Genomic DNA, 25,888 nt, shown 5'->3' on the forward strand with positions numbered 1-25,888 from the left:
GACTTCTTGAGACTTATCACGAGCCAGATCGGTTGATGCTCTTGCGTTCCACCCATGGAAAACTTCTATTCCATGGCTGAAGGATGCCATGGGACCTTCCGAGGAACTTATCAAATAATGACAGACGTAGTGGAGACCGAATGACTCGAAGGACGATATGCTAGGTCAAATCTGTACGAGCAAATTTAGCGAGTTGCTAGTTTGCTTCATTATCAGACAGTTGTAGCAACTAGTCAGTCTAGCGAGTAGCGAGGACATCTCATGTTCTGAACTTTGGCGGATACAGGAGTACACAAACAAGTCTTTGACCTTTTAGAACTAGAAGCCGAATGGCTAGTGCAAAGCCAAAGAACTAGAATCGAAACACGCTGTCGGAAAACTTCGGTGTTGGGCCACCAGCGAAAGATTCCAAGCAAGTTCTTGGCAGACTAGTCAGCACTGTCATGCGCAGCCGTGACTGGATGAAAAGAAAGCCAATCTTGAATGGTGTGGGCGAGCCAAAGCTGATCGCATAACACGGATTGAGCATTAGTGCCTGATTGGAATCAAGGAGTGTCCAGTGTCATCTGTTGACTGTATCCAAATCTTACACGAACTGGAAGATGCACGAGCGAGAGAGAGATCCCAACTTACGCTAGCCCATAAGCGGTCTAGCTCATATCAGTCTATTATCAATAGAGATTTGGCTCCTTGACACCTAAGGCCGAGGGCCATCCTAGGAAGTTCGATTTGCTCGTCTGAATCCATTTCCAGTCATCTGCCTGGTCATTTAGTTCTTGAGGTACTAAGACAGGCCACTACAATAGCCGTCACAAGGTTGAAAGCAATCATCCAACTATATTCAAATTCCTGATCTTGTCTTTTTCTTTTCTTTTTCTCTTTTTTCTAGGTTAGGGTTTCCACTTCCAGGTGGGCCAGATACGTATTATCTCCACCCGATCTCGCAAATCGAGATTGCTAGAAACCAAATCTTTACAATGTCTCACAGACCCAACTTTCACAGATTTCGCCTTCATCGGTTTTAACCAGGAGTATCATCAATCTTGAACGTGGCCGTCGAGATGACATACTTGACCTGTCTGTTCCACAGTATACTCCGACCCAGCTGAAGCGTGAGACTCCTGCAACTGAACATCTCCTGCTCATGTATCTAATCTCTTGCTCCACTATTGCAATCTTACTTATACACCATCTCCAGCCCGAGGTATCACCGATCTCCGATTCCTCATGATTGCTGGCCGTGCAATCTTGGGTTAAGGTTTCCTGCCCCATTACACATTCGTTTGTTGTATATACGCCGACTGAGCGAAGTATACCATATCACAATATGAAGCTTAGCAAGATGTCATTGTGGAGTCTATAGGAGCCCGCTTTTTGTCTACATACGATGTCTGATGACCACGCCTTGGCCGTGACACTGATATCACAGCATAAACTATACTTCTTGCAGATGAGGAATACACTTAAGCTCTAGAACCCAAGGGCTTTGGACAGCCACCAGGTCATTTTGAATGCATATCAGAAATGCACTTCACATTAGCTGCAGTTGTGGAAATCTCCACAAGGCAGATTCGATAGGAAGACATGAACACTCACGCTCTGAATAAGCACCGCTCATCCATAGACTATAAAGACTCTGCGGGTGCTCGTAGCATTGTTGCTCGTAGCATTGTGAGCAGGTATTTCTGCATCGTTGTCTCGGAGTTGATGCGCGCAGATTCAGAGTCTTCCAGTCGGCGTTGAGCAAAGAGTAGACTGTCTCAGCTTACCTGGGATGATTCAAATCGGATAAAATAATAGCTGCAATCGGAGTGTCAAGTCAAGCTCCCTTGCAGACAGTCGGGAACGCGGAGTTTCGTTGAGCTATATGTATACTCCAAAACAGACAGCATATCCCCATCAACATGGTGAGGCCGGATACAACGGTGACAGAACCCTCTGCAGTGGAGCTTTGTAGCTGAGTTGATTGTAGACCTCAGTACCTTGTTCCAGAAGGACTCGCGTGTGTGGTGATAACAACGTCCTGCTAGAGGCTCGACTGTAATGATGCCGTCAAAGTTCCGGCAACACAGATGGCTATATGGAATTTATGTACACACTGTTGTTCCATTGCCGATGGGAAGAGGCATGGTATCATGTCTATAGTCGTACTAAACCTACTCCATATCATTGCAATTAGCTTACTCTTGCTTGGTTGCTGATCTCCATATCGAGCTCAAATGGAATGCTATAACACTTGAAGTAGCTCCCTCTTATAATGTGGAATAGCAGTGTGTGAGGTATGCTCACCACTATCAAGCACTGATATCTCAATACATCACCTTTTATTACCACTGGGTTCTGTTTTAAACTTGCAAGGATGACCTTAACTACTTAATCAACTGAGGCACTGCACAAGCAGATAACCTCTATTCCGGTGAAGAGTGACAGCCCTTCTGAGATAAGTTCATTATCTATAGCTTCCGGCGCAGAAATTTCATCAGTCATACCTCTACAAACTATCATTGGTGTGTTTACAAGTAGGAGCTTTACATAATTCTAAGTGATTGTTCTTATGAAGGCTAAGCTACACCTCATCTAATTATATTAAAAGGTTTTGATGTAGTTTCAGTCCTCCTTGAACAACCACAGCAGCTCTGAGAAGGGCTCAGATTGATCACATGTAGGTGACTCTGCCAAGCCAGCTTCAACAAGCAAGGTTATCAGCTTAGAATATCAAGGAGCAGCAGAAGAACAGCCCCAGGATGATAGCTTAAGCATGGAGTTATGAATCATTCTGCTCGACTTTCGTCGTCTTCTTCAGATGGCGAGTCCGTACAGATCAAGAAAATTCTATCAAATTCCCTTCATGATTAATGTATTTACAACCAAGACATTGTCAAACAATGGGCCTAAGCAACGTGCGCTTTGATAGCAGCCTCAAGGGCCGGAGGGTTGGCACCAACGACTTCGTTAACCTTCTCGCCGTCCTTGAAGAACATGAAAGTGGGCATAGCACGGACACCGAGCTCAGCAGCAACTTCAGAGAGGTCGTCAACGTCGATCTCGTAAAACTTGGCGTTCTTGAACTCCTCCTGGGTGCTGAAGCGCTGGAAGACGGGAGAGATGGCCTTGCAAGGACCACACCAGGTCGCGGAGCAGTCGACAATGACTGGACCCGAGGCCTCTTGGACCTTCTCCTTGAAGACCTTGGCGCTGAAGTTGGTGTCAGTAGTCTGATATCAAGCAGAATCACCCAAAACAGGTATGTCAGAACAGCGAGAGAACGTACTCAGTAATCTTCTCGACGTTGTGAGACATTGTGGGTGTAGGTGAAAATCGGGAGATTGGAGTTGAAGAAAAAGCTCGTTGGCTGATCGAGGAGCAGTGGTTAGGGGTGGGGATACGCGTGAGGGACGACTGATGCAAAAATGTCGAAGCGACGGCGACTTTGCTTGCTGATCTGAGTGATGTAGATATGGCCCTGACAGAGGAGACAGTAGGAGGAAGACGAAGAGAGGTCACGGTGAATGATTTAAACACTGTGGATGGTCAGATTATGGTTAGCTTCGAGATGAGGGGCTCAAAGAGGGGCACAAATAGGGATTTTGTAGTGGTGGGATGACGAGCAGCCTCCCAATGACGTGAGCGACACTGAGGCTGAATAATCAATAATAGCCTCGGTCACTAATGCGGCGGAATTGTCTCGGGGGCTATGGAAGGAGCGAGGTGGTGGTGGTGGCTCAGAATCACCTACTTGTGAACTACCCAAATCTCTCAAGATAAGGGATATTCGAGAATAGATTTGTCAGAGTACGAGATCAATTGAAGATAGGCTCCTTTGCAGTATAGTCAAAAATAATCTATCGGAGGCTGGTGATGCGATGTAACTTCAGGTACCTGTTGGATGTTGGGCGGATGAGGTGAGAAAACGCGTTCTGGGCTTCCAGGTCGTACCTAAACGAGGCTTAAAGCGGCGCCCCCAGATGACGTGATTCCGCTGCTTATGAATTGGAAACAGTCTGGATCGGACCGCAGCCTCAGGCATCAAGAATCCCGCTCGGCGATTAGCAAACACAGTACTGCGCGAGATATAGCTGACAGAAGACCCCCTAGTCTCTGGCGTTTTGTACAATTAGGTGATGGCGGACAATTAGACCTCAGACCGTACAGCGGTATGTGTGATGGGGAATATCCTGGGTATAATTGACATCTGTATCTTCGAGTCTATTTAGAATCACAAATCCCAAAACTCACACGGACATTGTTCATTTGCAATCGAGGCGCATCCAATTAACTCGCACTCCTTGGGGGTATCAACAAACGAAGTATCTAACTCAAACCTCCACTAAGCCTGTAAACGCTGCGATGGCCACGTCAACTCTTGGCAAGAGACTACTTGGCGACGGGGAAATATCTATACAAAAGAAAGACAAAGGAAAGGTAAGGAGCGGCAAGAGTATGTACTCAAGAACGACGTATTAAACAGTCAATATAGAAGATAGATCCAGAAGAAATAGTGTATACCGGGTAATCGCTTGGCCTTTCTGCGCGCTTGTCGGTTGACGCTGCTTCGTTGTCACATTGCGAAACTCTCAAGGCCCGGGTCTGGACATGACTCAGTATGCCTGTCCATAACCCTCATCGTGCATATATTCATGTTCGGATGGATGTTCTTCGATAGGACTGACTTCCTCGTCCGCAGATATGGGGGACAGTGACTGGATCGACCTCAGCAGAAGGCCTTCGGTTGACTTGGGCCGAATTGTTGGATTCACGACAACCGGCCTCTTGGCAATCTGTGAATGCCAGGTTTCATCTTGCGACGACGTGCGGACGTTGGAATCCTTCTCTTGGTCGCCAAGGACACTGTTGCTTGGTCCTTCAGCGTCATCGTAGTCGCCCTCGAATCGAACAAAGTGCTCTTTTTGAGGCATTGCGTCGCCCTTGACCGAGTCCTCGTGCCCTTCTTCGGTGTGGTTATGTGACAAACTGGTACTGGGCTGGATCAGATTGCTCTTCCTCTGGGAAATGCGGCGCAGAAATTGCCCTGACATCCACGATCCTTCTGAATCAATTGACGCTAGTGATTGTGATAATGGGACATTGTCTGCACTCTCCTCTAGACTTTCACCACCCCACGAGCGATGGGGGACCTTGCTCGCATCCTGGAGGTCAGATTCTGAGCCAGGAATTGGATAGTGAGATTCCACATGCAGATTAAGCGTGTCATTCTCTTGCCCAAATCGATCAGAGGGCTCCTCCGGGATTTCAGGGGATTGAAGGCGCGAATCTGGGGGAGACAGAGGCTCATCGCCAAAATGTTCAGTGAATTTGGACTGAGAGCGTTTGATGACGCCAGGTCGAAGGAACGGTTTTGGAGGAGCGTACGGCGGGGGCCCGGATGACTGAGTTGACACTTTGAAAAAAGATTCATGAGACGTATTGGATAATTCTGAAGACTGGTCATGGAAACGCTCGCGATATCTCCGCTTGAGTCGAGAGCTGCCGCGTCGAAACAATGAAGCCAAAGCACCACCCCGTGTGCTGCTATGGTCGGACAGACGTCTTTCGGATTCAACCGTTCTTGAAACATCCGATGTGGATTCTCGAGCTATGCCATATACCTGGGAGGAAGTGGGACTGCTCAGTCCATGCCTGGATGGAGACGGCGACAGGGTGGTGTGCGACATTCCCATGTCGTGCGAGGGGGTAAAACTGGGACGCTCAGCTAACTTGAACTTTGTAACAGAGCTGTCATCGAGGTTGCCAACGACGTGGACACTTTCAAAAGATGCATGACGACTTCGCTCCTTGGAAGCATCCCGCAACCAAGAGCCAGCGGTGTCGCCAGAAAGAAAAGTTTTTGTCTCATCATTCTTGCACATAGTCCCACTAGCTGCAGGAGTAGATTCAGCATTCTTCTCGACAGCGGCCCGGCCTCGGTTGATAGCGGACGATCCTTGGTCGTCAGCGTGCTGGCGTTGAGACTCATCTTCCTGCTCCTCTTCCCTCCGCTGGCGTTCTGCGCGACGTTGCAATCTGCGACGTAGCCTCTCCTGCTCTTCAATCCTTTGCTTCTCCTTTCGGCGACGGTCTCTCTCAAGCAGCTCCCGCAATGCACTTGCATCAAGACTATCAGCCAATGCGTCCACGCGCTGCTTCGAGTACAATTCCTCTTCCGAAATGGACAAATTGAGGGCGTTCTCCTTGCGGCTTGGTGCCTCGGCTGATTTCTGACTTTTGGCAGCCGAGCTGCGCGGCGCTTCCACATATCGAATGATGGGACGAGGGGTCCAAGCAGCCAGACTGTTGACCTTGAATGCATACGCTTCAGAGAAATCGGATACAGACGAGGCAGCGGAATCGCGCACAGGTAAACTAAGGTCAGAGAGATGGCGGTCGGACCGCCGGCTATGAGCTCTAGGAGCTCGTCGTGTCTCGACAGAGATTCTCTCACCTGGCAGTGTACCGGGACGCCAAGGTATGTCAATGGGGGTTGAGGCCATTAGCCGGATCTCCTGCTCCCGTGCAATTTCGTATGCCTTTCGCTTGCTCAGTTTCTTCTTCAGGACCGCGGGGCTTTTATCGTTCTGCTTGGACTTCAATAGCGAGCCGTTCCGAGAGATCGAAGATTGCTGGTTGTGGTCTGCAGCAGGATGAGAGATATACGACTCTGAAGCTCGGTTTATTTGGGAGTGTAACTTTGGCAGCATCTTGACGGGACGGTCTAACGATGATGGGTGTAACGGTGCTTGAATGGAGTCATCTCTGAAGGAACTCGAGGTATCTTCGATAGGCTGTGAATGGCGGTTTTTTTGACGCTTGGACTGTTTACGGGACGGCTTTCTGCCCACCGAGGAGTCGACGAAGCTGGGGCCATTTTCGTACGACGCTTTCAAATTTGCGGCCTCCGACGCACCTAGCTGGATCGTATGCCGCTTGTTTCTGCGACCAAAAGGCCATATCGCCATGGTGCCAGATCAGCTAAGTCCTTTGTTCCCCTGTTGGCAGTTCAAAGGTTGGCGGATATTGTGTGGGATACAGGAATGTCGCAAATAAGTGAACTCATTTGGAATCATGCCACGGGGGAGACACGCGATCAACGGGCGAAGGAGATATCGTAGGGACGAGTATAGAGAGACGACGTCAACTGGCAGGTAAAACAAGTCTGCATCGATGGTCGACTGGTATTTAGCTTTTCGAGAGTGGCCGTTTGTCACGAGGTAAAAAATTGAGACATCCACGAAGGTCGGAAGGAAAAGGATTAGGAAAAAAGGATAGTCCGGCGTAAGGAGTTCAGGTGCTGTCTCAAAGGAAGCAAATGAATTTCAAACCATCCGCCGAGGAGAGGAAACCTTCCTCAAGATGATGTACGAGGAACTTGGAGAGCTATATCAGCGCTGTCGTCACGTCTGTCAGGAGGCAAATTGAATGGTCGAGCAGGTGATCCGCCGAATGGAGGCGACGCCACATGGAGTTGCAAGGAAGTAGGAAGTTCAAATCAAGGTAGAGTTGATAGAGTCAAATCAGATAAACAACAGGACCAGAAAAAGGGGAAAAGAAATGTCTATCGATAATAGGTGTTATGCGTGATGGTTTGATAGAAGAAGAAGAGAAGAAAGGAAAAGGAGATTCAAGGACTGTATTCTTGGGGAGTCCAGGCTGTAAACCACTATCTACTACCACTGCTAGGGTAGAAGTCTAGGTACACCTACAAAGCATCTATCTAATGGTAGTTGGGGGGCCGAGACAAACAAACCGCCCTATTTGTTCGTCGACCCGGAGGATCGACTTGGCTGGTTAGTGGTTACACCAACGGCAGAGGACCACTTGAGCCAGAGAAGGACGTTATGGTACTGTAGTTAGGTATATTATTGTTATTATCGGTAATGTACCATTAATTTTCTGTCGGCATCGGGTGGTGACTGATCCATATTGGTTTTCGTTCTGTCTTGTTGATGACTGAGATTATGCCTACTGAAATCTGGATGCATCTATCTGACCAGTCCCTTCTTTTAGTTCGTTCAATCTATTTCCTTCCCTGGATTTCGGAGACGTTCAAAGACGTCCAAGTCAATGAGTCAATTACCATAGCGAAAACAAGAGAGACGATCATGAAAAATTTCTTCAATGTGGGGGAATCCACCGCCAGAACGGCCACATGGACATTGGCATCGACGCCCAAGATCCCATTCTGATTGTGACCTTGGGCTTGCTTGGACTAAAAGAGTAATGGTTGGTAAGGTACCTGCCTTAGGTACCTTTAGCACATCATCAAACTGAGGTAACCGCGGAATAACTCATCTGATTTATTATTTGTGATAGTGTCAGTGAATCTATCGACATTAATCAAGGTTCTATCCCACAGAATAAAAACCTATCTACGCAACATCTGCAGAGTATCTGGTTTTAATGTATCAATTTACCTTAGTTGGAGAACCTCCTGAGCAGGCTGTTTTATTACTTTGTAATCTGTATGCGTTGTACCGACTCCACATTGAAGGTTCATTTCTAGGTTATTCTTAGAAACAGCCTCCAGAGAATGGTACATGATGATTTTTTCCTTATTGTTTAGGGCCGTAAGAATCAAGGATAAAGTGTAAGGCACTTGTAATTTCTCGAGGTTTTGTTGTTAATATTATTAAAAGTCAAGGAGTAATATCCTCCATCAAGGTAAGCAACTTAACGCAAGAGACGCCCCGTGAGGCTTTGTGCCTACGATGGACTCGAAAACAGCAATATGACCTTTGGAAAATACGAAGTAGCATCGAAATCGCTGATCTCGGCCTCGGTGTGGATCGACTCGTGTTACAATCCTGCCTGTTGATGAAGAGTGATGTCATAGTCAGCTACTCTCTCTGGCTAAACCTAGAGAGGTATTACTGCGTTCTATCATCCATGTCATCGCAACAAGTAAGGCAAAGCACTTAGACAGAGTAAGATAGGTACTCGACATGGGCATGGTTCACGTATATGGAATGGATGACGATCGACAACATTGCCGTGGTCTGCGAAGATGCAAATGTAATCACACTTGTACAAAGGCCCATGGTGAGCAGTGATTCTTAATATATCAATTTCCCATACCGACAAGTCTGTGACTCAAGCAAGTCTTCCGGGAAATATTGCTTTTTCTTAGTAGGTTGAATGAGATTCTGTGTTGCGCTTCGCAACTAATGAAGGGCTAGTGACGCCAGCTTCAAGCACATACTCTGAGTACATACTATGTAGGCATTCATCAGTGTGATACTTTCAGTTACATTCAGGTATGGGCTATAACAGGAAACAGTGTGAAATAGAAAGATATGAGCATAACCTAAGAGGTGATTTCATAGTCTAAGTGACGGTCTTTGGATTCTAAATTATTGGATGGATGGAAGCAACTATCCAGGTCAGTCATAAGTCATAACAGGCGAGTCCAACAATGGCCGGAAGTTATTTGCGTAACTTCTTTCTCCATAGATCACCTGCAAGGAGGCTATTGGATTGTTGATGTCTCAAGGTTGTTTGGCCGGAGTAAACATTATTGTTTAGATATGGCATGGCAGCGAATTACAATAGGTGTTGAATCAGGCCAGTGGGGAATTTTCAGCCACGAAATTGACGTTTGACTTTGTGGCTTAAGATAGTCCAGTCTACGGAGTATGGAGCAGAAATTGAGTTGAGCAGTCTCATAAATCAAAGTCGCAATGAAGTAAACTAATAATCATAAATCAATAGCAGGGCTTGCTGAGAAGTAAGGTACATTGCCATGGTCAGTACAGGCTGCAGAGAATCTACAAAGGCTTGACTAGGACTCATTGTTTACCTCAACCTCGCTTCACGTCTTCGAATTGCGCTGGTGTACTTCCGTCTTGGAGACAGAAGCTCCACTTTATGACAGATTCAAAATTAATATTCCGTAATACGGAGTACCCCAATGGGACTTGCTCAAGGCGGGCCCTTACAGCCCTGGTTCAGTGTCATTATAGGCACATACAGAAAATAATACCATGCTCCGGAGGCTCGATACTCCAGGCACAAAGTCACACACAATCCGCCAAAATTAAGATCGAGTGTCTCTAACAAATCATATTAACGTGTAGTATATGCTCTTGGCAGAGTGCCTCGAAAAGGTACCACAAGCCATTTGAACACAGCCTTGAACTTTCACTCACTGATTGCAATGTCTCAGAAGCTGGCCAGAGCGCATGTGTATCGCCGGGTCTAGACACCTTCTAGCACCCGGTTTTTAAACAAATGAAATGAGTGGAGATGCACTCTGTAGATATGTGTTCACTCCTTGGAAGTCACGAGGGACCATACAGAGACAGTAATTTCAATTACTGTCTCTTGCGCAAAAATTTCCGAGTCTTGTCCCTCAGATACGCTCCACCTACCAACAGGACTTATAATCAGATATCCAGCCATGATCTGACCGTAGAATCCTCATTGTCGGAAGTGCCAGCTGTTCAAAGGAATGGAAGTCTCAGAAAAGCTTGGTTATTAACGCACGTTCTCCAATCGTCCTGCGCCTCCAGACTCTAGGGTAACAGAAGTCTACCTATCGTTCGTCCTTTGCCAAGTCAAAAATTCATGATTGGTAATGGTAATACCAGATCTCAGATGGGCATCCCTTTCCTTCTCAGTTGATTTCGCGAGTTTGTGGATCTACACGCTACTGCCAAGTGGTCCAGTATGGCTGCCATCTGTGAGGACAGTTACGGTACCATACTCCATGCTGAGCCCATCCACCGTGCAGATATAAGGTATCAAAGTTATGGTATTAACTAGGAGCACCAATTTCCTACCTAATGTCTTCCAAGAACTGGGTCTCAGATAGTGCCTATCAAGGACAGTACACTTGCTACCTATGTGGACTACCAGTAAATGAGAAACGTCCTACAGCCCAAAACGCCGGCCACCTGCATTCCTCGAGAAAGTTGAGTCAAAGCCGAAAGGGACCACGTTTTGGTGCAGAATCCTACCAAGGTAAGTGCTCCAATGGTGTGCGAGCGGTCCTGCAACTTTCCAGTCACACCGCGCCGGGGAACGCAAGAGAGTCTATGTTGTGAAAAGAGATGCTGGACAGTCTGGAAACAGACAACAGGATACAGGAATGCATTGTTAGAGTCTATATACATACAGCAGTAGGTTTCTGACATCAGCTAGAATACCGTCGGTGATTGAGCCAGAAATCAAAGTATCTGAATAAAGATCTGACTTCAGCGACAAGGCCGGCTTGACGCATGTACCGAAATATTTGAAATAAGTGAGCCTCCCAGGCAGGACAAGCTTACAACCATGACTCTAGCAGCAAAACATAAGGTACATATACATCGCTGGCAGCAGGAGACAACATTGACTGATAACGGCTGCGCTAAGCATCTCAAACAGAATTAAGAATCCAGCAACAACCCCACACGTGGCACTTCAAATGCCGTTCAGAAGATTTCAATGACCGAGAACCACTTGGGCTTCGATTGACAAGGATATACAACCAAGATGGCAACACTAGGTAGACAACTATGACCTCGTAGTATCGATGCATGCGCTACTGGGTGGCCCGTTTCCTAAGTCGATTTGGTTCACGTTCCAAAACACGATACCGACGGCTCACGTGGCGACTGATAAGTTTGCGAATCGACCAGGGTTCCTCGGGGTTTTTTCGACTGCCAGTTGGATTAATCTTGGAAGAGGACTCTCGTTCTCGTTCTGTTTCTGAGTAGTCCACTTGTTGTTGGAGTCGGAACGGGGTTGTCAATGACTCGGCGCTCATGGTTTGTCAGGAAAGCTCGGCTGCACTTAGTGGACGTGCGGTCAAGGGTAGGTGACAGTAGCTCCGTAGGATGTACACCGAGTGAACGGTCGGACTTCAGTATTTTTGAAAACGTTGGCTTGAGATCTTGCAGACTGACGGAGCTTGTCTGTAGCTGCGTGAGCTCTGTTGGGACTATTTTGGCTCTCTTGAGATAACAGAACGAGGTGTCACTCGCCAATACCTTATAATGCGAACAGTTAAGACAAGCGTCTGCAAATGACGCGTCCGCGGACGATATTCAGAAAGCTAAGCACCAGTAGGACACTCAGGTTAACTGATTTCATTCAAACTCTCGCTACAGATATTTACCACACCGAGTGCGTGCCCTAGTGAGTCGATGAGGATGATTCTATCATCGAGTGCTCGAGACTCCAAGTGTAAGCTAAAATCTGTTGCGAACAGGATCCTTCAATCCAAATCCAAGTTCTGAACGGTTCGATCATAGCTTCCAACGATGAAGCAAACCCATAATGTCGAGCCGGGACATCGGAGTCTTGCGAGTCGCGACTCGCGAGTGTGGGGGTGATGGAGGGACAAGATCCATACCACAACCAATAAGAGACCGAAAATGCTTCGCCCTAGCATGACAAAGGCCTCTGATGGGCACGTGCTTGCTCCACTAAGCGGGGCAATATAGACCCTCTGTCACAGTTTCTACTTACAGAAGGATAAATCATCGCTGGCTCTGACAATCAAGTGACACATCGAGGCTTGGGTGTCAGGAGGCACTCAGGATTGAGTAAACCGTTGAGATTGGTCCGAGATCTTCAGACCTCTGCTCTCTAAACAACGCAAAGCCTTGAGCTTCGACAATCTGCCAGGATGGTTACTCACGGCAATACTTAGGGCAGTTGACGACACAAATGCCAGATTTGGTGGCAAAAGCCCCGCACTAACTGCATGAGCCCGATCTGATATGGGGTTGAGAAGGCAAAATCAATCAGTAGTGTGACCTGGTTCAAAAACCAGTCAATAACAGACGATGGTATCCATCCATGGTGGTGTTTGCTTCCAATCAACTTATACTCTTACTTCACCGCATCACTCTTGTCGACTTCTACTTACACCGCTCAATGGGATCAAGCATGGCATCCCTTGGAGACTAGATAGAGCATATCAGAGGAGGCTTGACTGTGAGGATACACTCGCTCAGGCTGAGATGTCTACCACACATATGCGCCACTATGCGGCAGATCATTGCATCATGTTCGTTTGATCCAAATACCTCTTTCTCAATTGTCATCTGCCTTGCCTGAATAGCCCTAGCCAACTTTATCTTTCCTGTTGGCCAAATTCGACCTACTCTGTAAGTACCGTGGACAGTTGGTACTATAACCCGAGTGGATGTACACCCTTCTCTGCCTAGGTAGTAAGCCACAGTAGTTACCCAGGCGTCATTATTGCTCTCACAAGACCTCTAAGAACCGATAACCCCACCTGGTTATTCAACTCCGAAATCCCGCAGGGATCTCCTTTTTGTTCCGAAGAAAACGGATCGCAGCCTGTACTACCAACTGGCTCCCTTGGGTCTCGATTCCTAGCGAGATCGAATCGGGAAAAGCTGTACGTGACTCGCATATAAGTGGGAAGACAACCCCGTTCCACCCATGTCTGATCCGACTCCTAACCTCGATGTACAAGCCTTATCATTGATTTCCCGTCTGACTTTGCATAAACTACATTGATCCATGGCTTTCCTGTGGCTATTCGTAGCGTTCGGCTACCTTCTACTCTATGCCTTTGCCTCGCTACAAGCGCTTCAAGTACAGACGACGCAACTCAACCGCATTACGGGTTGATTCGGGCCGAATCGCACGAGGTATAATGAGTAAGAGTACATGACGGCCAATTCTGGCAACGCTCGTTCAAACCCTGGTTATTCAAAGCAGCCTCTTTACTGGTCTTCGCCATCCAACCGAGCAAATGCAAGGCGATATACCCTTGGCACAATGCCACTGCCGGTCGTTCAAAGTGAGATCGAAGAAAGATCCGAATGGCGTCGGGGAGTATCCACATCTACAGCACTCCGTTGAGAACCTGTGGTGGAGAGAGGATGTTGTTAGTGACTCCGAACTCGCTCGACACTCGTTGATGAGAATATGTATATACGACTTGATGGCTATATGAGCTTACGGAAGAAATTGATGTCCTTGATGACTATTGTTCCGTAGGGATCTTACTCTGTTCTTTCTCGATGGATTATGATTGTTCCTTAACAGGGAGTATGTCTGATATGTGGTCCCATGTTTCGGAACTCGCGAGAACTTTGCAAAAATTCCATCCACATAGTCCGGTCTCCCAAAGCATGGGGCCAGCTGCGTTGTATTGGCGTACAAGTTCCTGAGCCTATGGTATGGTATCAGGTTGATAGATTACTAGGGATTACGCCGTAGTCGGTCGACCTTCACGGGTTGATCTATGCAGGCAACATGGGGGTCATATACTCAGATTACGTACAGGCCAAATTACAGCGGACCACACGTACAGGGGACATGCCAATAACAGCGCAGAATAGTTCCATGTGGTCTTTCTAGCGGATCAGTCGAGTTCTATGAGAAGATTTGTACGCTGCAAATACTTTTCGTCCCAGCCGCATGAACGCCTCGCGCCTCTAACGATCATCATTTCCAAGATGGGTAATAGAACGAAACAAAATCAAAACCATATCTTGATCAGTTCTTCGCTGACCGCGCTCGGCGTTAACACGCCGCTATCCGTGATCAAGGCGGAAATCAGATGCGGCGGTGTGAAGTCGACCACATCAGAACGGCCTCCGCCTTTCGAACCCGGACTCGCCTCCAGAGACTCAACTTCTGTTGTTTTTTGTGATTCGGTCGACTGTTGCTTGGCTTCGTCTGCGATATCTTCCTCGGTCTTGAAATTGATAACATGTTGCTCGATAGGAAGGTCATACTGTCCAAGAGGGTAAGATCGGACAAACTTGTGGCTCTCGGCAACCACGTAGAAGGGTTTTCCCATTGCCTTTGCAAGAAGACCAATCTGATATGTTCCCATCCGCGAGACAATCCCCCCGTTCTCGACCACACCTTCGGCACCTACAATCACCATGTCGGCTTTGCCAAGAGAGTATGCCACTGCCGACTCAGAAATTGTGGCCACAGGTACACCCTTCGCCCTGAGCGTACGTACTGTCTCCATACCCTCTGGCTCGGCACGATGGTTCTCGACATCGCCATTGGCCGACGAAAGGACGTAGATGACTCGGAAACGGACAGCAGAGGGCCCGCCCTTCTCGTCGGCTGCCTTCTGCAACAACGAAGCGACGACTCTCGATCCACCGTTTGTGAGAACCGTACATCCGTCCCGAATAAAACCTCTACCGAACGCAGCAATCTTGTCTCGACTTTCCTTTGCTCGCCGAATGAATAACCGACCGTTGGACAATAGATGCGCCCTGATGGCGTTGAAGTCTCCCGCCGGTCCGAGCTGTCCAGGCCTTTGTAGAGTCGTAATCAGGTATCTTTGAAATAGATCGGTTCCGGCCGAAAGACCGATAGGGTTAGGGATCGACTTCTTCAGGTGCGCGGTGGATTTTTCCAGCAGATCGAGAGTCTCTGATATCGTGGACGAGGGTGAGTGAGTGAGCAGTAGGACCAAAGCCTCAATAGCAGCGATGGGCATGGTCAGGTCTGGATCGGAGCGTAATAGTTCATTGTATGTCGCGACAATGCTGCCGGCCAGGTCAATTATTGGAATATCTCGACTCTTGTGCAAGATGCTTACTCGAACGGTTTCGATGGATCTGACATGGCTGATGTGCTGGTCGCCATAGCGCTTACTTTTACTGGCAGCCGATATAACTGATCCGGCACAGACAGAGCTGTATTCGACTTGCGCAGCGTCTTTAGACGAAATCTACAGTCCTCTGAGCTGCAGAGTCATCAAAAGAGACGCGGATTGGGTGTTTGCTGTGTTTGCATAATATGCCCCTCACAACCGGCCCTAGTCCGCTTCTGGTTGCCATGTGAGTGCGTTACAGTAAACAGTCATCACAACATTAAGGCCCGACAAGCAAGCAACTCGCAGCATCATCCGTTTCGTCAATTCAAGTCTGCTTGCTCAAGCGTCTGAAGTTATAGGGGATTTTATGACGGAATGGCATATAATCATCGAATGAGCCAACAGTTTCATGGCACCCAGCAACATCATAATCGCGGTCGCAAGAAAGAGGATGAAAATGATGCGTTGATGCGCCTGGTGAGGATAAACCAATTTTACGTCGGCCATACAGGATGCTAACTGTGCTAGTAGCCTGATAAGGAAATTGCAGGTTGCATCAACGATATCGGGATTCCGTTCACAGCTGCCGACTTGATCAAGCCGAATCCTCAGCAGATCCAGATGGTGTTCGAGTGGTTCGCAGAGCTTCTGATGAATACGACCAAGGAGACGGTAGAGCCAGCAATGCGCGCCGCAGCAGAAGATATATGCGGCGACTATCCCGACATTGTCCCATTAGAGACGCGCAATCTCATGGGTTTCTTCATCAGTCTACGCAGGCTGATGATGGAGGTATGTCGAATGCGAGTGTATGGCCGCAAAGACAGGAACACTAACTTATTTTTCTTATCATTCAAAAGTGTGGTGTCAACGACTTCACTTTCACTGATCTGACCAAACCTACTCATGATCGACTGGTCAAAATATTTTCCTATCTCATTAACTTCGTCAGATTCCGGGAGTCGCAGACCCAAGTCATCGATGAGCATTTTAATAAGACAGAGAAGACAAAGGCACGCATCGATACGCTGTTTACGGAGAATCAAGAGATGGAGCAACGTCTTGAAGAGATGCGCCGGAGCCTGAAAGCCAACGAAGCTCAGGTTAAGGAAAAGGCCAGAAGAAACGACGAGCTAAAAGCGCGGCTTTTGGAATTGCGACGGAATCAGGAAAGGGTTGCCGAGACTCTTGAGCGGGTAAAGGCAGATAAAGTTCGACGACAGGCACAATTGGAAGAGAAGACAGAGAGGAGCGTGCGCACCAGACAGGAAGTCGAAAAGCTCCGACCCTATGCGATGCAGAGTCCGGTATCGCTACAGTCTGCCTTGACCGAGCTGTCTGAGAACCTGCTTCGAGAGAAGGGTCAAATCGATGCCATGGAGAAAAGAGCAAGAGCACTGCAGACCTCTTCTGACACATTTACCGTCGTTGGAAATGACGTTCAGGCTTGCATCAAGCTACTCGAAGATATATCTGTTGAACTACAAAAGGAGGAAGAGGAAGAATCGCGAGCGTCAAGGAACAAAGAAGCGATTTCCGAGAGGGGGAACAACGTCAGAGAAGTGGAGCAGACCGAGAAACTGCTGCAGCGGCAGCTCGCGCGGTGGAACGAGAGGATTGAAGCCCTGCGAAAGAATGCCCAAGAAAAGGCAGAGATAGCTCAATCCCGGATGGATGAGCTTCGTGATGTCCAGAAGAAGCTTCGTGAAGAGCGAGCAGAGAAGCAGCGTGATATGGAGAGACGACGAATTAGGATTGAGCAAACCGAGAAGAAGGTAAGAGTCCGTGCCTGGCAGCATGCGGTTCTCTTATGCTAATGGTCGTCTAGATGGCCGACCTTAAGGAGAATATTGAAAACGAGATCCAAAGTGCCCATGAGGAATACTTGAAGCTGGAATCGCATATCAAGCTGTACATTACCGAAATGGAGAAGTGTCTTTGAGTCGCAAGGTCTGGGGTTTATGGTATAGGAGTTAAGGCTTGGTTCTAGGATACCCCGTGGGTTGAGGCTTATACTTTGGCATCGAGGTCCATACGTTCTTATTGGAGTTTGTTTTCAGCTCGTTTATATGGTTGTTGTATTTTCGGTTGTCTAGATATCCAGAGGCTCTGTGATCGTGCGATTGCTGTCGTCGAAGTCGAACCATCGCTGTACAATCCGTCTCACAGGCACGCTTCGGCCACTCCAGATACCTTCTCCTTCCCCCCTTCGAGTAGCGCCATTGAGCAACGGTACTTCTACATACCACAGAGCCTCACCGCACTCGATGTCAACAGATTCCGGGGCACCTCTGCATTCACAAAGAACCAAGTCCATGGCTTCTCTGTTACACACTTCCACTGCGGTTGCGAGTGTCCGCGATAATCCCTGAGCAGAAAACTCCGAACTTGGGAGATGCAGTGATATAGGATTCAGCACAGCCGTCAGAGGCCGCTTACTGTTGTCATGGTCACTAGTCGATATCTCCTCTAAGCGAGCGGGAGAGGATAACACGGAGATAAAGGCCCGGAAATGCTCCAGAGTCGGGCAGAAAGCAAGCTGGATCCTGCTTGATCTGGAGAGCATCCCAAGAGATTTTGTAAGTAGCGCGTGTTTCTCGGCTGTGTCTCGAACACGACTCGAGACATCATCGTAGAGTTGTTCTAGAAAAGTTTCTCTCGTTGAGCATATGACTAGCACGATAGTATCGGCAACATTATTGAGAAGATGTTGCAGGAAATCCGTCGCTCGATCACAGAAATATATGCGACGGCTTGACTTCATCGCGACGCACAAGGTAATCAAGTAGTCCCAAGTAACGACTCGAACATTGTCAAGAGTCCCTAGTAACAAGTCCTATCCACGCATGTCTATTAGAGCTCTTCGTTTCCCTCGTGCGGCCTTTGTGATAGAGACAGAATTGAGATAATGTTGAATGGCGGGGAGAGCTGTGACCGTTCTCGCTTGCATCATCCGCAGGCCTAAGGTGTTAATAGCCAAGTCACCCGCACTTCTTCCGCTGATCTTCATGAAACCTTCCCCCTCCTTCTATCCACAAGCTTCACGAATCGAAATCTTAAATTGATCCTTCCGCGTGCGCCCGCGAGGGCCCTGCGGATTTTGACATCTACAACATGGAGACGATCTCCAGGATTTCCTCAATGCTGGAAACAGGTAACATTCTCGCCGACGTTATCTTCCGCTCTCCATTACTGATCACGGTCTGGAACAGCTCGAGAATTAACCATGGAGGCAGCTCAGTCGGCCACTCTAACGAGGGGGTCGAGTACAGGCTTGGTGTCGCGCAACCACAGTGCTTCTCAAATTAAGAAGCTCCTGGAGAGTCGCAATGACCGTGAGGTCCTGGATGGCATGCGAAAGGTGATCGCTGTACGTCTTGGTCAATCCAATCGAGCTGTTACTTGGACTGACTATGTGCCTCTCTGCGTGACTCCACTAGTTGATGTATTCGTCCGAGCCTTCCCTTCCTTTCTTCTCATATGTCGTCAAGAACGTCGCAAACACGAATATCGAAGTGAAGAAACTGGTATACATATACCTGGTTCATCATGCGGAGACCGAGCCAGACCTTGCGCTTTTGTCAATCAATACGATCCAAAAATCACTTACGGATCAAAACCCTCAAGTGCGAGCGATGGCTTTACGTACAATGTCTGGGATCAGGGTACCCGTCATCAGCCAGATTGTCTCCCTTGCGATCAAACGAGGTTGTGGTGACATGAGCCCTCATGTCCGTAAAGCTGCCGCATTGGCCATACCAAAATGTTATCGCCTTGATCCAAATACGCTACCCCAGCTGGTCGGCTATTTGTCTACTCTACTAGGCGACACTCAGTACTTTGTTGCTGGGCCCGCTGTGGCCGCATTTCTCGAGATTTGTCCCGATCGGATTGATCTCATTCATAAGCATTATCGGAGCTTGGTCAAGAAGCTTGTGGATATGGACGAATGGGGCCAGCTTGCGACTTTGCGTCTTTTGACGTTTTACGGGCGAAAATGCTTTCCCCAGAAGACTCAGAAGATGAAGAGCGCAGTTTCCAGAGGATTCTACGACGATGAACAAGGTGGTGAAACCCAGGGTGATGGCGAGGAATACGAATTGCCCGTAATAGACCCCGATTTGGAGCTTCTATTCCGGTCTTGCAGGTTGCTTTTACACAACCGCAATTCCGCGGTTATCGTCAGCGTTGTCCGTTGCTTCCTATATCTTGCGCCACCCGAGTATCTTGCTGCTGCTGTCGGTCCTTTGGTTGCTCTCCTTCGAAGTCCCCAGGATATACAACACATTGCACTTTATAATATTGTTGTCGTCTCCTTGAAACACCCAAAGTTGTTCACCAAGTACGTGTCTCACTTCTTCGTGCATGCTTCGGATCCGCCTCACATATGGCGCCTGAAGCTCGAAGTCCTTACAATTCTTTTCCCACATTGTGGTTCGCATATCAAGGGTGTGATCATTAACGAGCTGGAACATTTCTCAAATGGTGCGGATGAAGACCTTGTCCGTGAGAGTGTTCGCGCCCTTGGGCGTTGCGCGCAGAATGACCCCAGCGCTGCGAAATATTGCTTGGTCGTTCTGCTTCGTCAGATCACGAGCCTTGATGAGACTCTAGTATCAGAGTCTTTGACCGTGATTAGGCATCTGATTCAACAAGACCCGGCTTCTCATGAACGAACAGTGATCCAGCTTGTGAAGCATCTCGGTTCGTCCAGTAGCCCAGAAGCCAGAGCAACCATAGTATGGCTGGTTGGAGAATTCGCGGGGGTAGACTCCAAGAGGAATATTGCTCCAGATGTTCTGCGAATTTTGGTACAAAAATTCGCCGATGAGCCAGAGCCTGTGAAACAGCAGATTGTTCTGTTAGGTGCCAAGGTATACCTCCACCACCTGCTACGAAATCCTCCAAACCAGCATGCAGAGGAGCCGTCGGTACCGGAACCCAAAACAAACAAGGAACATAATGAGTGGGCGGAGGATGCCGCTCAGGAACCAGAAGTCAACGAGGGCAATGAAGAAGAGCAGCGAAAAGAAGAACCTAAAGAGGACCAAATTACTCTTTTGTGGCGATATATTCTCCTCCTTGCTCGATACGACTCCTCCTACGACCTTCGTGACAGGGCTCGAATGTTAAAAGCTCTCTTGGCCAATCCCTCTTCCACCGAGCTCGCGAACCTCATTCTGCTAGCACCTAAGCCTGTTCCACATGCCCCAAGCCCATCGGAAACGCGGAAGGATTTACTTCTCGGCTCATCCACGCTTATCGTGGGGCCAGACGCTGGTCCTTTTGGACTGAGTGGCTACCACAATCTTCCCGACTGGGTTGAACTGGGACAAGAGCCGGACCCCAGCCTCCGCGAATCAGAGATGAAGCCGGACCTGACCGAAAGAGCGGCTATGACGGCAGGTGAAAAGCTTGACCGGGCTCTGATGGAACACGAGAGCAGTGTTGCAGCCGTGAAACGGCAACAAAACGGTCACGCGAGAGCAGGTGCTTCCGCGGCAAAGACTAAAACGCTTGATCAGTGGCTGGAGGAAGAGTCTGAGACGGATGAGGAGGAAACAGAGTCAGAAGAAGAAGTGACGGACTCTGAGGAAGAAGAGACAGAGGAAGAGACGGATGACGACGACGAAGAGGAAGAGGAGGAAGAGGAGGACGAAGAAGACGAGGAAGACGAAGAAAGCGCTTCAGATGATCAGCAGGAAGCCCAACAGCTTCTGTCGCATGATGAGCCCGGGGCTCCTGGATTGCGCGGCTTCTAGTGTGTTGCCCATATTTGGCATGTCATTGGCTATGGAGTAGCCTCTTGGAGATTTTCGATGATGATCTAGATGTATATATGGCACGATACCGCACTCTGGCATCAATCAGATGGTCGGATAGAATAAAATATACCACTTAGATGGTGCCCTACGTGCGCTGTGAGCATGGATCCTCAGTTGTTGGTTGCACCGAGTCAGGCCAAGGCAGCAAGGCACAAGAATCTCACGTGGCGAACTAAGCTTCCCTGGGACATACCATTTTAGGGCTGCCCTTAGCTTTAATACGACGAAGCAGGCGGTATACTGGGGCAGAATGGATATTGACTCCGTGCGTTGATGGTGGATGGCCTTGAGCAGCGGCGCATGATAGATGATTAGTAACGGTGCTATACGTGCCTAGATCTCTTCAGCGAGGAGCTAACTAGATTGACGCCAAGTTATCGATGGAAACCAAGGAGGAGTGCTTCCATATCACCTACTGAACTCCCTACTCCCCGTCATCGCGGATCCAGTCAGTGCTGCACACGCTCTCTTGGTCTGTCGGCCATGATGCCAGCGGTTGCAAGAACACTTCAGACGACCCCCTTTTCGAATCCGCACTCATAGTGTCTTCTCTCTCATTTGTTCCTCTTTTCTCGCTGGTTGTGATTATTTCGAACCTTATCTGAAAAGTTTGGCACGTGTCCATTCCTTATCGTTCTTTTCTGTATCACTTCTGTCTCGGAGAGCCATCCTCGGGGGGCTCGCTCGAAAGCTAATTCAGCCGCAATGCCAGGGTTACCGGGTACGTTGACCTCGTGCGCCTCGCTTTCACCCTCCTGCAAGAAGCTTATCGTTTGACAGCTAGCATCGACCTGGACGAATGCATCGAGCGGCTCTATAGGAAAGAGTTGTTGGCGGATACCGTGATTGAAGCAATATGCGCCAAGGCTAAAGAGCTGCTGATGAAGGAGAGCAATGTGGTGCATATCAGAGCTCCGGTTACTGTTGTCGGAGATATCCATGGGCAGTTCTTCGACATGATTGAGATCTTTAAGATCGGGGGGTTTTGTCCCAATACAAATTATTTGTTTCTGGGTTAGTTTCAACGGGTTGGTCAGTCTCGAGGAGATGCAGTGCTGATTGTTCCGTTGTGTAGGCGACTATGTGGATCGCGGTCTGTTCAGCGTCGAGACGATTTCCCTTCTCGTTTGCCTGAAGCTACGATACCCCCAACGCGTTCATCTCATTCGCGGTAATCACGAATCGCGCGGCGTCACCCAGTCCTACGGCTTCTATACAGAGTGCGCGCGGAAATATGGCAATGCCAACGTGTGGCACTACTTCACCGACATGTTTGACTTTCTCACCCTGAGCGTGGTTATCAACGATCAGATTTTCTGCGTGCATGGTGGCCTTTCCCCGTCAATCCACTCGATAGACCAGATCAAGATTATTGATCGATTTCGTGAGATCCCTCACGAGGGTCCCATGGCCGACCTGGTCTGGTCCGACCCCGACACCGAACGCGACGAGTTCTCGCTATCACCGAGAGGAGCCGGCTACACATTCGGTGCGCAGGTCGTTCGGAAATTCCTCGAGGTGAATAGCATGTCGCATATTTTGCGAGCGCATCAGCTCTGTCAGGAAGGCTATCAGGTTCTCTATGACGACCGTCTGAGTACGGTGTGGAGTGCGCCCAACTATTGCTACCGGTGCGGGAATCTCGCCAGTGTTCTTGAAGTAAGTGACACTGGGGAGAGATACTTCAACATCTTCGATGCCGCGCCGGAGAACGATATCCACCGTGGAGAACAACAAGCGCAACAGAACAAGGACGGCCAGAATCCTGTGATTGATTACTTTTTGTGATACCCTTTTTATTTCTGTATTAGTTTTCCTTTTGCATGCAGTGCTTCCCGATGTAAAGCTTGGAGTCTGGCACCCGAAAGAGCATTTATAGATGGCATTGATATGATGTAACAAGATGTTTCAAACGAGGCATATACCAAATGTAGAATCAACTGTCACTCAGGTTTCTTTTCAATTGTTTATATAAGACTTTTGTCGTTCTGACAAAAAAGTAATCCTGTCGTAAATTTTGACAAGGAGATTCGTCCAACGCATGTAAATTTTCCAAATATGCTGATAATGGTATATTCAAAGACGCGACATTATAAAACCGATACCGTCAAAAAGGAGCCTACCAATCCTTTGCAATATCGAACGACCATTCGAACTGCAGATGGGTCTGGTTGTCGTCGTCGACGAACTTGGAGACAGCGTTGTAGTGTCCTCTGGCGAGCATTCCCGAGGGAGCCTCTTCGGGGTTGACTGTTTTCATCAGGGTCAAGTCTTGGATGAACTTCAGGTGGGGTGACTTACACTTCTTCTCGTAGATTGGCTTGTCCGTGGTGCTGGGGGCATAGCTTCCCTGCGATGCTAGGTTAAACGATGCACGCAGCGAGTTACGCTTCCTGAATCGGTACTACTCACCAGCATCTCCTCATCCTTGCTGACTCTGATTCCCTTGCGCTTCACCACCTGCAGATACTTGAGACCGCTCAGGACCTCGTGGTGCACCTCGAACTTGCACTTGATGCGGAAGGTCGCTCCCTCCTTGATGGTAAATGGCTTGTCCTTGAGCGCCTCGAGGGCACCGGGCGCGGACAGCTCAATCACCACGTCGGGACGGCCCTCAACCTCCAGGGACAGGGACCTGATGATGCATTTTCTGGGGTCGTTGGGGTCTCCGATCGGGTTGCCGGTGTTGAGGCCAAGGGAGGCTTTCCAGCGGTTCAGGGATTCGTCATTTTGGTCTGTCCGAGTGTGGTATATCAGCATTGAGCTTGCAGTTTTGGGCTCTTGAGACAGAGGCGGGCTTGCGGTAAGGGGTTGACTGGTGGCCGCGAATGGAGGGAAGAATTGCTGGAAAGACTGGCATGAAAGGGTAGTGTATAGAGCCTCGACATACCGAGTTTTGTGTATTCTTCAATTGTCTTCTTCTCTCCTACCTTGAAGCCCTCGGTCTTCGAGGCAACGAGATCATCTTCGTGTTCAGTCATTGTGAGTGTAGCTGTTGTTTGTTGACGGGCTTCTTTTGGCGGGGTACCTGAACCAAGGATGGTGGCACTAGAGAGGGGGCCGCGGATAAGAGCGGGAGAGTATCTATATATATATATATGTGTGTGTGTGTGTAATTGCTGAGGGAGGTATATTCGACAGAGGTCTGAGCAAAGAGATACAAATCTAGAGGAATGCAGGAGAGAGATCCAAGTGAGTGTACGGAGGACTCAGATTAGTAGTTATTCTGGCCAAAGGACTGGCGGGGATCGCTTCGTTAGTCTGATACGCTCTGGTGGGGGGAAAGGCAGAGATACCAATTGCTTCGAGATCATGAGAAGGGCGGTGAGGACAAGGTCTAGGATTTAGTGAAAGCTCATCAATATCACTCAGGGATAGACGGGTGGGCTTGTGAGACGACCCAAGTAAGGTATATAATCTCCGAAACCATGTTTTGTGCCATTGTGATGTCGATTGAGATGTGATCATAATGATCGCTCAGCTTCTGTATATGCCTCTTGGGACTTCTCTTGCTGGCCGCTGCGGTTTAATAATGATTCAATGATACCAGGCAGGCCCAGTGGGGTCCTTGGGGCAAAATAAAGCTACATAGCCTACGGAGCAGAGAGGTGCACCCACTAAGTGACTGGGATAAACGCGTGGGCTGATCTTGGCTTCGTGGACGGTATATGCGAACAGTTCGATAGACCTCGCAGTATGGTGGATTGCAATGACTACCTAGAAGACACTACAGCTTCTAGCCAGGGGAAGAAATGGATACTGACCTTGGATCAACGAAACTATATATCGCCGATGACACTCCGGTTGTTGTCGAACTCAAGCCTAAAGGCTTAAATAACAATGAAGCGGTGTGTCTTAGTGGACCGCTTCCTTCGCTTCGTCTCGGGAGCAGGTGCCTTGCCTCTGGGTCCTTCTCGACTTCAAGGCCTGGGTTGACTCGCTTGACTCGAATGCTCGACTAGGTGTGGTCGTTCAAAGAGTAGACTCGAGACACATCGGTGCATGCGACAGATAGATATTTTCAGAGATGTTAGCAATTAGCTACTAGTACAGATACAATCGAGAAGTGCATGGCTGTTTCAATCAATTGGATTAACGCGTCCTATTGATTGTGCTGAAAATCATCTGGCTTTTGACGCGAGGAGAGCTACCTCAGCTTGGCAGTTGGGATAGGGGTCACCATGACGCGAACGAGGATGCATCAACCATGGAAGAAGCAGCAGAAGACAACCGGACGATCACTCCTCATTATGAGGCACCAAGGCAGAAATACCGTGGCAGGCCACTACCTGTCACATACTCGTAATCGAATACCGGGGGATGTACCAAGCCCGCTATCATCTTTCCGCTTTTGGCAGCTCATGTGATTACCACCTCTTTTTAATTGGCCAATAGCTAATTGCCAGGAGTGATGCGATACTGTTGAATCAACGATACGGTAAGGACAGCGTAAGTAGCCCAAGCCCAGCAAAATGCCCGTCTTCTTATTTTGCGTCCCCCCTGCTTTGCCCATACCTTTTTATCTTTTATCAACTTTCAG

At 48.5% G+C, this 25,888-nt stretch overlaps 5 protein-coding genes across 5 annotated transcripts; 1 reads left to right on the forward strand and 4 right to left on the reverse strand.

Annotated features, from left to right (window-relative positions):
- Positions 1-2,891: 2,891 nt before the first annotated feature.
- Positions 2,892-3,300, reverse strand: ALT_6943 (thioredoxin family protein; the record flags this gene model as incomplete). Its single annotated transcript, XM_033559511.2, has 2 exons — positions 2,892-3,195; positions 3,272-3,300. 2 exons carry the CDS (start codon positions 3,298-3,300, stop codon positions 2,892-2,894), a joined length of 333 nt encoding a protein of 110 aa, XP_033415402.1.
- Positions 3,301-4,598: 1,298 nt separating this feature from the next.
- Positions 4,599-6,953, reverse strand: ALT_6944 (uncharacterized protein; the record flags this gene model as incomplete). The annotated part of the gene is made up of 1 exon (XM_033559510.2): positions 4,599-6,953. One exon carries the CDS (start codon positions 6,951-6,953, stop codon positions 4,599-4,601), a length of 2,355 nt encoding a protein of 784 aa, XP_033415401.2.
- Positions 6,954-14,437: 7,484 nt separating this feature from the next.
- On the reverse strand, positions 14,438-15,552 carry ALT_6945 (translation initiation factor eIF2B subunit alpha; the record flags this gene model as incomplete). Its single annotated transcript, XM_033559509.2, has 2 exons — positions 14,438-15,473; positions 15,527-15,552. The coding sequence occupies 2 exons, from the start codon at positions 15,550-15,552 to the stop codon at positions 14,438-14,440; spliced, it is 1,062 nt and encodes a 353-aa protein (XP_033415400.2).
- A 364-nt stretch (positions 15,553-15,916) lies between these two features.
- On the forward strand, positions 15,917-17,465 carry nuf2 (kinetochore-associated Ndc80 complex subunit NUF2; the record flags this gene model as incomplete). Its single annotated transcript, XM_033559508.2, has 4 exons — positions 15,917-16,000; positions 16,055-16,315; positions 16,384-17,298; positions 17,352-17,465. 4 exons carry the CDS (start codon positions 15,917-15,919, stop codon positions 17,463-17,465), a joined length of 1,374 nt encoding a protein of 457 aa, XP_033415399.2.
- Positions 17,466-23,467: 6,002 nt separating this feature from the next.
- Positions 23,468-24,329, reverse strand: ALT_6947 (rho GDP-dissociation inhibitor; the record flags this gene model as incomplete). Its single annotated transcript, XM_089600158.1, has 4 exons — positions 23,468-23,598; positions 23,650-23,698; positions 23,761-24,201; positions 24,279-24,329. 4 exons carry the CDS (start codon positions 24,327-24,329, stop codon positions 23,468-23,470), a joined length of 672 nt encoding a protein of 223 aa, XP_089455620.1.
- Between the last annotated feature and the right edge of the window lie 1,559 nt (positions 24,330-25,888).

Source organism: Aspergillus lentulus (genome assembly GCF_001445615.1).
Source record: "Aspergillus lentulus DNA, contig: Alt12, strain: IFM 54703, whole genome shotgun sequence".
NCBI classification, from domain to species: Eukaryota; Fungi; Ascomycota; class Eurotiomycetes; order Eurotiales; family Aspergillaceae; genus Aspergillus; species Aspergillus lentulus.